Below are 13,710 nucleotides of genomic sequence, written 5' to 3'. Positions count from 1 at the left end.
AACAGCAGCAGGTTGTGGAGCAGGGAGAGCCCAACACTGTTCATTTTCTTCAAAGCCTGCCGGATTTATCTCAAGTTGCAATGGGAAGTTGCAGAATCAAGAGGAAGAAAGGATTAATAAAGCAAGTCTACCATGACAGTTTTAGTCTGGAGAGGTCTCCAGCATGTTTAGTATATTAAGCAGGTTCTTTTGAAAGAACACATCCATATAGGAAACTAAGCTGTAGTTAGGATGGTTAGAGCTATGCAGACGCACAGATGGGATGCCTCTGAAGCCAGCTACATGCACAGCAGACTAAAACCTTCTCTCTTTCAGGATACTAACTCTGTATCACATACTATCCATTGTGAGATCAATGTAATCTTTCCCAATTAACATTTACAATGAGGCCTTTCCTGCAAGAAGCACAACTGCGGGTAGATTGGGAAACCACAGAAAACAGGCAAAACATCACAGAGCCCATCCCTTCTAGGTCACTGGTCCCAGTTCACAGCGGATTAGAAGGGCACAAAGCATTACCATCTGCTCTGTCTCTGGCACATCACATGGAATGAGCTGAGTGATCTTAGTCCAGCTCCCAGTAAACAAGCATTCACAAAGACACTAGCATTAATTACATACTAACCAGTATGTGACAGAGGTCTTCAGTGTTGCTGTCAAGTCCCACGCTGGCAACAAAAGCAGGCAGCACTTACTCCTCCTGGTGGCTGCCTCTCAAGGTGGGCTCAGAAGCAGACAGGTCACACCAGCAGGCCTGCAGACCTGCCTTGTCTGAATTGACCACTACACTGCAATTCTAGATGAAATTGCCAGCACAAAGTAGTCAGAAAGGTGGTGTGTGCCAGATCATTTCTCTCTGTTGCTTTCTTATGTATTTCTTATAGAATCATCAAGGTTAGAAGAGACCACTAACATCACAAGTTCAGCTGTCAATCCATTCCCACCATACCCACTAACCACATCCCTCAGTGCCACACCACACCTCCACAGCTCTTGGAACACAAGATAAAGAACAAGCAGCCAAGAGCCTGGCTCAAACCTAGTGGAACTTGGTGGCTGAAGATAGTAGACAGCAGATGAACAGGGAAAGTTTATGCTGCAGTGAGAGGAACAAACATATAAAGGTGATGTTTTAATATTGCAAGTGGAAAGATAACTGGATATCCAGAATGTAGCTGAAGAAAACACATTTAGCCCTGATTATTAGGGACCACTGCAACAAGTAATGACCAAAACCTTAGAAAACTCCAGTTTGCAAGCAAGTTAAATATATATTTTAGCTCATGGTCAGCGAAAGTCCATGGTTTCTTTAAGATACCTAGGATATCCTATCACTCAATCAGTGAGGATAATGAACAAACTTCTATCAGCAAAATATATAAAAGCTTATTTCTTGTAACTGATCATTGTGATGTGAGCATCCAGAAGTTACGTACAAGTGAAGCATCTCTGACAGCCAAACATAAGAAATAGATGAGAAGCAGACAGCCTTATTCTAAACTATAATTATCAGTGACACAGTGAATAGCGTATTTTAATGCTATTCTAAGGCAAATGACACTTTTTAAGTAAGACAGTTTGTCCTGGAGTTTAACTAACACCATACTGCAGAAAAAGAAAGCAAAGCTAGGAAAATCTCATCCAAACACCAGGGGAAAAACAAAACCCACCAAAAACAGCCCTAGGCCCTTCTACAACAAGTGCCAGAAGATTAAAAGGGAACTCGATTGGAGGAAGATGTAGCAGTACTTAAATGGAAGTAGACACTCATCACTGCAGTAGACTGTATAGCACTAAATTCAGAAATAATTTGAAAGTTAAACAACTTCACATTTAAACAGTGATTCTTTTATGTGTACACCTTAAGTGGGTACAAACAGTGAGCCCTATGCCCAGCACCCTCATTTTTTCATGCCACATACACAGTATGATTCTTTGGGATAAAATACAGTTCCTTTCATAAAAATGTCTGAACAGAAAACAACATATTTCAGACTGAATTATGGCCTAAGCTATTTCTTTTTGAAAGACAGGATGGCTGCTTGTTGCCTCTAACATTTATTCTAGCTTCCACATTACCATATATGTGATTTAGAGCTTTGACACAGTTTAACCACACAATTCATGGAATGTTCCCTGGTCACTATGCCATATCAGAATAACTGTATCATTTGTTGAAGTAACAATTCAATAGACAAGGTAGCATAATTTTTCCACGCCCCATCCACCCCTCCCTCAACACAAAGCTTTCCTCAAGTGTTGATTTCACCAACTAATTTGGTTAGAGATCCCTCAACTTCACTGGTGTAACATCTAAATTAGTACATCAACTTCTCACTTCAACACAGGCCAGCTACTGCTGGACTGTATGTGTGTAGCTTGCTGCTTCAAGACCTGAGCATGGTCAGCAGGCAGTAGGCAGACAGTAGGCTTAATGAGCTAAGAACAGACCAGTACAAAATCCAAGTGAACAAACTTCCTACCCTCCCCCACAAAAAAAAAAAAAAAAAAAAAATCAAATCAGAAGAAAGTCATTTCCATTTCATTCCAACAGTGCATGTACTACTGATATTGCCAATTGAGATTACTACTTCTAGAAACAAGGAATCAAACTTTTGAGGCACTGAGTGACATAGTTAGCAGGTATGATGGGGTTGGGTTGACAGTTGGACTAGATGATCTTAGTGGTGATCACATAGATCCTCATCTGAAAAGTCATGAACTTTGATCATATGTTCAATTTTGCCCCAATTTTCTACTGTATTAAGTTATACAGAGCCCTTATGAATATTAATTATACGCCTACTGGAAAGTATCTTCAGTCTAAAAAAGATGATACAATCAAAAGACTTGACTAAAAAAGAGTGCCAAGTAATTATGGTAACAAAGGATGTTATTTTTAATAACAGTGAAGTTTCTAACTGTTCTCAAGGTGAAAAGAAACTGAAGTTACTTCAATCATAACTCATGCTGCTTGTTTCTGCAAGAAGAATGCTATGGGATATTTGCTACTACTGTGCTCTATCAGCCTGAAAGGCACAAAGTAGAACACAGAGGCAAAGAGCCTGCTGAACTCAGCCATAGTCATACAAGCTACCTGCAGATCCAGTGATTAATTGATTTGAGTTTATACAGAAACTAAAAATTGAAACAAGACTTAAAGCAACAAGAAGGGGACTTTATCAGTTCTAACAAGTTTATCTTCAAGACTGACTAACATTGAAAGGTGTTCTGCTCACAAAGATGTAAAACTGCTTCTGAAAGGTTCTTAGCAATACCAGGCAAAGTATTCACAGGTAGGTCAAGAGTCATATTCAGAAAGAGGTGTTGAATTCACCCAAACAATGAAGGGGCTCTCTGGCTATGCAATACTCCTTTGCAGGAAGCAGCCTAGGTCCAAGAGAAATCCTCCCTTCAGCAGTTGGCCCTTATATGAGCCCAGGGTGGATCTACCAGGTGGGTCCAACCCATCTGGTCACATGGGGAGTACAGGTGCAAACAATTTGCCCACAGTCCCTAGGCCAACCACACCCCTTCACCAGGTGCTCCATCATCAGTTCAAGCCATGACCTAACAGTTCCCCTACAAAGGATATCACTTAACATCAGTTTCAGTATGCTTTGGAAAGAGACCAAGGATGAAAAAGGGAAGCTTAGACAACGCAGAGCACAGCACCCACCAAGCTAAACCATGAGTACTAAAACCCTGGGTTACTAGCCAGCAAATACTCAAATATAAGTAGAAAAGCCTAGGAATTCCAACAGGATTAGGGAATTCCAACACAACTCCTCCACCAGAAAAAGCTTCACTAATTGCAGTTGGAACTTCCATGGAACAGAAGACTTCACCCAGATTGTGGAGCTGCAAGCATTTACACCCCATGGAACTGCAGAACCAGTTTGGTCAACACTGTGTGCATCTCCCTAAGCTGTATTTTTTTTTCAGAGCATTCACCTTAATCGTGTTTGAACCATATGACTATCTGCTTTGTCTATGGGCCTCCAGCAGAGTGCTGCAAAACAGACTTCTACATTGGTGGTGGCACACCATACAACACTGGCAAACCTCAGATCTTCAAGCTTCTTCAAAAATCTGAATTACAGACCACTCCAGAAAACTAGACAACCCTTTTGACAATCAAAGGCAATCCTGCACTACAACTATTCCTAATGCAACCTTCAGGTTGTCGGGGGTTTTTTTGTGTGTGTGTCATTGTCTTAGAAGTCTAATGATACACAAATGTTACTTCCAAAAATACTGAAAGTGATCTTAGAGTAAAACAAATGTCTATTTCTCTGCTGATCCTTCAAAGTTGCTTAAAATGTATCAATTATATTTAAGACGAAGTCTAACTAGTCTTCAAGTTCCATTCTGATTGTGTTACTTTTGCTGTACTCAGAGTTTGTTTCTGTCTTAAAAGTAAGATGCTTAAAAGCATGCTCTTTCACAGATCTATGTAAGCAACTACACAACAGGTCTCTAGGAATAAGGCTCATTTGGTTCAGCTGATTCTGAAATGTAACAAAAGATCTTAGCAGCATCTGATTTTACAACAGTTTTAAGACAGACTGACTAGGACCGGAAGAAGTGTTAGGTAAAAAAGCTGGATTAATGCTTGATTTAACAACATCTCAATGACATCCATCCAAACGGATCCATATCCTGCTTCAGCACTTTTCCAGTTGAACAGTACTTTCTTGGAGATTAAAATGGCCTAGTGCAGGCACTAACTTCAGCTTACGGATAATGTAAATCCAGCAAAGGAAATGAATCCAATGGATATTTCCTTTATTTTTAACAGAAGCTTTGAGAAGGGAAGCAACTGGCAGCATGCCTACAAAGCATTAGTACTAAATCAGATCAGTTGATAAATATCACACCACTGCAGTATCTTCTTCAAGTGAAAGACAAACTAAGCCTAGTAAATATTGATCAGCTAAATATTTCTGCATTTAACATGGGGAGAAGTTCCTTCTCCTGGGAAGTCATCCTTCCAACTCTCTCCTGTGCAAATAGAGTCTCAATTTCTTGATCCTTTGGTAGTAGTTTCTGACCACACTGTGGGAACTAGGGTGAATCTCAATCCTTGGAACATGGCCATACCAAAAGCAGGCTCAGAATAAAGCATTTTGAAAAATCCAAGATATTTAGAAAGCAATCAGGACTTGGAGCACTCAAGCGGGATCAAGTCCTATCTGTGCTGATGGCCCTTCCTCTCCTCTTGCCCACTGCAAGAGAACTCACCTCTCTCTCTCTCATCCATGCCTCCACCAAGAGGCAGCTAAAACCAAGCCCTGCCTCTGATCTGGCAGTACATGTCTGACACACTTGACTCAAGTTTCCATTTGGAATATGCTAAAGAAAGGCCTAAATGGAGAGCACAGAGGGTTAAGGTTGAAAGAAGAATTTCAATCCCAAAGGAATTCTAAGCTCTCTCATGAAAACAGTGTTGACAAAGGGTGATTATTAAAAAACTCAAGTCACAAGAATAGGAAACAAAAGGTTTCCCTCTGCATATTTTCAAAACATGCAAGGCTGAATTAAACGGTAATTACAGTATCATGACAGAAAATAAGCCTCTGCAGCATGTACCAGAACTTTCTAAAAAGAATAAGCCAAGGGCTTAATGTTGTGTAACACTCCTGCCATAGACTTCTAAACATTTCTTGCAGCACAATTTTGTTCCAACTCCAAGCACTTCCTTAAATCAAGTACATCCTCCAATTTTCTTAATCATAATTAACTCAGAATGTATTCTGGAGACTGTAAGTCCAAAATAACTCAGAATTATGAATGGGTTTATCTTACAAGATGGTTGTCATTAAAAACAAAATTTTTACCCCACAGGATGGACAAGCTTTAGAAATATTCATTATACTAATTTTTTTTTCTTTTATTCTTAGCACTGAAGCCTGGAAATTTTTACATTTTTACTCAAGTCTAAGATAGTCCTTTCCATTAAACTGTTCTATATTGCCATTACAGACGCTCAAAAACTGTATGAAATCTGAAAATACATTACACATTAGGAAACTGTAGTAGCTTCATGCTAGGATACAGATGATACCTCCTGGCTACACTGATCTAAGAGGAAAATGAAGTATTATCTGTAATCATGTTGTTAGTTCAATTTTACTGGTCATCATCAGTAGCAGAAATTAGCCTTACTGGTATTATTAAAATTGAAGATAACATGTCATAGGGTAAAAAGCAAAAGTAAAAACTAGATTTGTGAAAATAATAATTGATAGCACATCCCTTCTTCTTGGTCCCCAGGAAATAACAGCATTCATTACAACACAGTTCATCACAGACAGTCCTCTGGGGGTTCTGTTTATTGAACTACAGAGCACTAAGATGAACTCCTGTACCGCATAGGTGAACTATGTAGAAGCAACCATGACATTAAATATGGGCATGAGCAACACAAGTGCACATCAGGGGCGACAAACCACTTAAGTTCCTTAGTGTCACACACAAATCAATGCTTTCTGGCTATCATCCCAAGCCAACCTGCATGTACCAGTGCTGTGGCTCCATACATCTGTCAAAAAAGATGATCAGTTCTTTCAAATAAGGAGCAAAGTGAATGTATTTTTGTCCTTTGCTGCCTTCATTGGAAATATGCTTAAGCAAAAATATGTACATGACATAACCATACTAGAACTTCTACTTAATTTTGGTTCTAAAAATACCAACACACATTCATACCTTTCCCACACCCACTTTTCCTGCCTTCTTTATTCTGATATTAGTTTGCCTTTCATAACCACCATCAACCCTGGGCTTGAAAAACAGCTTCTATTCAGATTTAATATGTCTGCCAATCCCCATCTCCCCCTCCACAAATACCTACACATTAAAAAAACGAACTTTTTAGAAGGGTGAAAAACAAGAGGAATTTTACATATCATATTCAGAATGCATTGCTAAGTTTTATCTAGCAGGTACAAAATTCAAAAAATTTGTATGCCTCACCATAAAATAGAAGGTTTTATACTAGCACATCCCTCCCCCTTTCTCTTTTTCACTCCACAACATCTTCCTGGGATAGAGCTCTGGTTGGAAACAAAGAACTCTTTTCATAGCAGTTGTCAGTTAAGTGCAACAAGAGGACACACTGCCTCCAACATGCATTCACAGCCTTTGAATTCATATTCTAAAGAGAATAACCTGTGCTTACAGAACTACATTTTGTCCCATTAAAGCAAGATCCTAAGCTTGAGGGATCTTGTACCACTTTTCTGACTGAGGCTGTAGTATCTGACAAAGCTTCCCAGCTTACTGATTTGCTACTGAGATGCTGCAGCTTTTTAGTCATCTCCTAATTGCACTTAAGTTTTCTGGATACAGCCTGTCCAGTTCAGACCTGTGTTTCTACTGCCTTTGGGCCCTATGACTCATGATTTCATAACAGCTTCCACCCACATTCAAACAACACATTACAAAGATGATCTGAAATTAAGATAGCAGCAGCAGAAAATTACTGTTTGGAAGCTCCCCGAAGTAACTTTCCAATGCACGCATCAAAACAGTACAGGACTTTTCACATCCTAGGCTACAGCTAAGATATTAACCTGTATAAATGCCCTTCCTGAATTGTATTTGGTCACCTCTATCTCAGTTCAACAGTAAATGGATAATAGTATATACAATATGTAAGCCACTCATATCACAGTAAGACGACAAACCAGCTGGTTTTGCATCAGTTGGACAAAACACCAAGGACCTCAAGTTATCATGAAGTCAAGAATCTGGGTACTGATTCCATAAGGGGGACATTTGTGTCGATCACTTCAGTAGACCATATATTTCTACCCAGATAGAAGATGGATATCTAGGTCCAATTTTGAATAAATTCTGTTTCAGTGTTGGATGAAGAAATGGAGAGAAGACAAAGTAGGGAGGGGAAGCCAGTTCTGAGGAATTTGTCGTTTCAAAGAAAGGTATTTTCCACAACACTGTTCAGCATTATAACCTCTACATCTCCGCTAACAAAATAAAATATGCAATTGCCCCATCTTCCATAAGCAGTTGTTCAGGAATATGACCTTGGAAATCAGAATTCTCATCTACATTCCACTTCCTGGCTGAGATTCTTCATAGTATGTGACTGGAACAGCCAGAACCACTATTTTAAATTGAAGAGCCATAAATATTTATGTAATTTAAAGCAAATACTTCACAGGGCACCAATAGCACCACACAGCTCTTGCTCTCTCCAGCAAATGGAAAATTTAGTTAGTGCACAACAGCTGGAATATAACATCAAAACAACTATGCTCTCAAATGCAGAAACAGCTAAGAGTAGGAATAGTCAATTTAAGTACAATATCACCAATTCAGAAATCTATTCTGTCAATTTTAGCTAAAGTACACAAAAGCAGGCATTGTGCTTAACATGAATAAATAGTCATTCAGCTGACTAGGAATTAATTTTACTTTGATTCAGAAAGTGTTAAACATGTCAGTTCCGGCCTTACCTAATACTGAAATAGTTTCTTACAAAGGTTGTAAGTAAAACATCCTTTTAAATTTTAATAAGTTAAGACTTGAACATTTCTTTTTGTTTTTGTAATCAGACTATCAGTGACTTGAGCCCCGAGATACCGTTATTAGAGGTGATTAGCACTGAAAAACACTTAATTCTGAAATTACTCTTTTGAGCGTCTAAAGCCAATCTTAACTGGAAAGTTAAAAATCATGATGATGTATCTGAAATAAACATTTGAGGTCAGAGATACTGCCTGACCTTAGGGGCTTTGAGTCATATCCCAGATAAAATATAGTTCAGGTTGACTCAATGCTTTTTAGTCTTTTCAAGCAGAATAGCTTGAATCAGACCAGCTTCTCACTTCCCTTAAATTGTTCGGACAAGTTTGTTCAAAGTAGTTCAGATGTACTAAGAAATAAAATAGATTACACTCTTCAAGTCCTGTTTCCCATTTTCAAGTGTCAAAAGATCACAGTGCTGTGACCTTCACAATACCCAGATCTACCCTCACGAGTCTAGTCCTCACAATTCTGCTGAATAAAAGTATGAAATCCCCGCTTTCTTCCATATTTGACAGCAAGCCTGCAAAAAAAAAATTTCATGTGCATGTCTGCCACCTCCTAATGCTTCAAACACTAGCAGTGTTAGCTGCTTTTTACCCAAGCTTTATGACATGAGATAACTAAAGGGTTATCCCCAGTGAATCACTTGATTTTGTTTCAGCATTCTGGCATGTCCTCAAACAGTGAAGGCAACACACATGCAAAATATATCATTGTTTTAAACAAATATACATAAGGTGGGAAGGATCACAAGCTGTCTTCAGTCTCTTCAGTTACTTTTCCCTCTGGTCAACATTACTGTGCACAGTCATTGAGATTTAAAAGTTCCTTAACATTAAATTCAAGTTTTATTACATTTCTTATGTAATTGTAAAACTGCTAATTCACTGAAAGGCTGAGCAAGATGAGAAGGCAGAACACAATTATCCCTTTTAGTAGATAACTACCAGGTATCTTATCTGATATTTCTATAAGAAAATAACACTTTTAGATTGCTTTCTTGCAAAAAAGATCCCTAAAGCTGAAGTTACTAACTCGAGCACAAGGATGGCAGAGTGAACAATCCCTACATACAGACATGCATGTATACTTAGATTCCTGTGGTGTCCATCATGCCCACGATATCAAACACAAACTGTTGGGGATCTTCCCCTCTTTTCTCCTCTTAAAATTAACCTCTATATATGTTTATAAGATACAACCTAAAGAATTTCAGAAATGCAAGTAGTTGTTATTCCTCTGGTTGGCTTCTATTTGGAGAAGACTCCAGCATTAATTTATACAAAAGTATGTTTTTTTTTTTCCCTGCAGTAACTATGGGCACAGTATACCAACAGTATTAGCAACCAACAGTATTAGTAAAAGCTGCACCTTCATAACTTCAGGTCAGCAGCAAGCTGCACATCCACTGAGTTTTAGAAATTGATAGGCAATTTGTGCAAACTGATGGACTCTCATATCTGATTCTTTTTTAAATTCAGAATACAGAAAATATCTTGCAGCTGCTGTGTATTTATTCTGTCTGGTTAAGCCTCAGATCAAATAAACACATAAGTCAGCCCATTTTAGATAGTAAAAAAAGTCAGAAGTGATACAAGCTTTTTTCCATAGGGTGCTAATTCTTTGTATAAGGTGCTAATCTATAGCCCAGAAACCTTTCTAACTGAAGTTGGTCAGAAACACACAATGCCTATGGTGAATTACAGTCAAAATGCCTGCTGGGAAAATCTTTGCTCAAATAGGTTTGCTCAATTTTCTTTATACCAAAGAGACAGAGGATAGTCTTTAGCTTTCATGATCCAATGGAAGGGAGACATACTCCTGTGGGATCTCTCAAAGTATTGGTCTTTACAGATTCGCTTTCATCCTAACATCTTAATCGTGCTGCCCCTCTCTCTTTTCCTCACTGACTGAAGTACTCAGAGGTTTCAGACTGGCTCAGCAACTACTTGTTCCCCCTTCTATTTGACCTATTAGGCCTGCACAGTATGCCCAAAGTTCGTAAGTTCAAGTTGTCTAGAGATCTTTGTAACAATAACCTTATTCGATGAGTGTACAGACTGAGTGGAAATGAATTTGCAAGCTTCTCACGCAACTTGTGAGCAAGGAAATCTTGTTTGCAAGCCACTGCATAAATGACTTTACTTGCAAGTATGTTTCAAGCTTCTTTCATCTAAATGCCTATTGCAAACCACAACCAAATTTCTACACAGGTGGATTCTACTCCACATCCCTAATACACCATGGTTCTCTCTTTCTCTTCTACTACCAGAGAACAAGCAGCAAATAGGTGCCACCATTTGCCTGACATTTGAAAAAAGCGCACACATGGGAAGAACAGCTTACCTGTTTGTGGGCAGGTAAGGACTTTGCATGGGCCGATGTGCTGAAATGCACTGTCTGCAAAATAAAAAGACAGAAGATCCATCAGTCCAGGCTAATACGCTTATATGTTGGAAAATCTTTCATTTACCAGAACATCTCTAAATATTAAAACAAGCAACTGCTGTAAAATAAAACAGTATACTGACATCAAGACATGTATGCTGCTTTTAAGCTCTTCATTCTCTCAGCTAAATGATACGGACTCAAAATACTTTTCTAGATTTATGTTGTTTAAGCTACACTGAGAAGCTGTGGATGCCCCATCCCTTAAGGTGTCCAAGGCCAGGCTGGGTAGGGCTTTGAGCAACTTGGTGAGTGGCATCCCTGCCCACAGTAGGTAGGTTGGAATGAGATGGTCTTTAAAAGGTTCCTTCCAAATCAAACTATTTTGTGATTCTATCAATAGTTGATAGTGAAAGAATATCACTTGGAAAAGAGATAGCACAAAGCTTAATTGCCAATTTATTCCATGCTGATTCCATGAAATAGTCCCCAAAATATTGCTGATGCTTTACATACTGACACCAAAATGTCACCTTTCCATGAAAAAAAAAAAAAAAAAGAGGAAAGAGCAATTAGTCAAAGCCAAAAGTAAGAGAAATGCATGACAAAGGGCATCATCTGGCAGCCTGTAACAGGTAAGGTTCTCCAGGCAGAGAAGCCCTTTAGAGCATAGCACCTCTGACACTTGAGTGAGTTGTCAAGCTGGAAGACAGCTGCAAACTAAGTCCCCATACTCAGTTCACTTGTTTGCAGAAGGGCCACTAAGTTCCAGCAAGCCATCAATACTTTAGACAAGAAATTAACATGCAGTGATTAAGGGCTTCATTTCATCTCCTTTTCAGAAGATGAAGCACTCCTGCACAACAAAACAAGAATGGGAAGCACTCAGCCATTTCAGCACAATGCATAGAATTTCTTACCCTCTCACTTATCAGCTTGGACTTGTACATAGCAAGGCATTCAAGCAACACTCAGATCTTTTAAATAGAATATTATATTAAGAATGAGCAACTGAGCTGACAGAAATATGTTGCTCTTTCCCATAATCATTAACCCTACTCAAATCACACATCAGCTTTATCTCCAGACAAAATGCAAGGCGTATCTAATAGCTCACATAATAAAAACATATTTGCTAGTGACATGGCCTATAAACTTATGAGTTCAAGGCAAGCTTAGCCTCTGAAACTAGAATTGATTTGAACATTTTTTTAAAAAAAGTTTAGCATTTGCACTCTTTAAGCAACCCTTTACTCAGAGAGGCTGGACACGGGGCAACTACTCACTTGCAGATCACAATATTCCTGAACACTGATCAGAATGGAAGAGGGGAATTGTTATTGTTTGTCCACAGTAGAGTTTCACCCACACTAACAGTAACAGGTGACCTGAAAGATTATCTGCCACTGAAGCTGAATCCCACTGGGCAAGCAAGATTTCAGCAATAACTGGTTCAACTTAGCCAACATAGACATGAGAACCTTGTATCAACTTACATATAACCAATAGGAAAAAATCATTTATAAGTAGTACACTTTTGCATAGCCATTGAAACTCTCTGTATGCAATGAAGTTCCTCCACATTAATTTTTCCTCTACTGTTGCAGTTACTTTTGATTCCAGAGTGACTGCTCTGCTCCCACAACCCTTGGATCCCACTACATTAGACTTGGACCCCAAAGCTCTATCAGATTATAGGATTTCAAGACATTAATCACACAGCAAGAACAAATGGACGCTATATATAAATTTAAGATGTATTTCAAGTGCAGAATGTTAATTGCACAAAAAAAAACTATGCACTATGTATGAAATTTTAAATTGCTCACAAGTTCCAACATGACATTTAACAGCTGGGAACATGAAGTAATGGAATTCTCTTCAATGGCCATAGAGCTCATCACCAGTTATTGGGTTGCCCAACTATAAATGTATTGAGTAAAACTCACAGATCAGTTCTTGTTCCACTCTGCATTTTCAGAGTTAGCAATTAAGAAAAACAGCATAAAATTAGGAGGAAGAACAAATAGTTCCCTGTAGCCACTGAAAAAAGAAACACATGAATTCATAGTGTTTTTTAGACTTCAGATCAACTACCTATCTTGTATACAGTCACTGCACACAGCCCACATTAAATGTGTAATACAGGCTGAGGAAATGGCCTTCTCCATTTCAACCTCTAAAGTCCAATGAGAAGACATTCAGTCCAGAATTTTTACCAGTAGACACCACACAAAGGATCTGATCTCCAAGAACACTGAGCATAATCCAGATTTTTCAAAGACTGTACAAAAATAAAGCTTGGGAAACAGCCTTGTGATGAAACATTGCCTTTGATGCATTCATCCAGAGATGCAAAGTAACAACTCAGAGCAAGTCTATTCACAGCAGAATGCCTTATTAAAACTTGCAAATTAAGATCCATCTCATTAGAAGAATTACAGCTTTCATCAGAGCACTTATCCTTTTTTCAGGAAGAAGTTCACTTAATTGAAGACACAGCCAGATTAACATATTTAAGGAAAACCATTTAAATACTCCCCAAATCCCCATGTAAGCAGTATCTCAGGAGGCATGTCTAAATCAAGTACATTTGAAAGGGGTCTCTCCTTTTAATTGATAGTATATACAATATTTAGTTTTAAGCAAATGAATTGAATAGCATTTATCATCAACATGGATAAAGTGTCCTTTGTTTGGAAAAAAATTCCTACTTTCAGCCAGCATCCATAAGGATTTTTGTGGAAGTAAGTTCCACCTAGCAGT

The 13,710-nt window shown here is 38.6% G+C and overlaps 1 protein-coding gene across 2 annotated transcripts in view; it reads right to left on the bottom strand.

Annotated features, from left to right (window-relative positions):
• Positions 1 to 13,710, bottom strand: part of RASGEF1B (RasGEF domain family member 1B) — a 120,356-nt gene that overhangs the window by 80,742 nt on the left and 25,904 nt on the right. For both annotated transcript variants that reach the window (XM_090138959.1, XM_090138954.1), the window contains exon 2: positions 10,903 to 10,956. Coding sequence is in view for 1 of the 2 variants with exons in the window: in XM_090138954.1 (XP_089995080.1) it covers positions 10,903 to 10,956 (54 nt within the window). In the remaining variant the exon portion in view is untranslated. The remainder of the gene's footprint in view (positions 1 to 10,902; positions 10,957 to 13,710) is intronic.

Source organism: Phasianus colchicus, chromosome 4 (assembly GCF_987193195.1).
Source record: "Phasianus colchicus chromosome 4, bPhaCol1.hap1.1, whole genome shotgun sequence".
Taxonomy (NCBI): domain Eukaryota; kingdom Metazoa; phylum Chordata; class Aves; order Galliformes; family Phasianidae; genus Phasianus; species Phasianus colchicus.
This window is presented reverse-complemented; position numbering and strand designations above follow the sequence as displayed.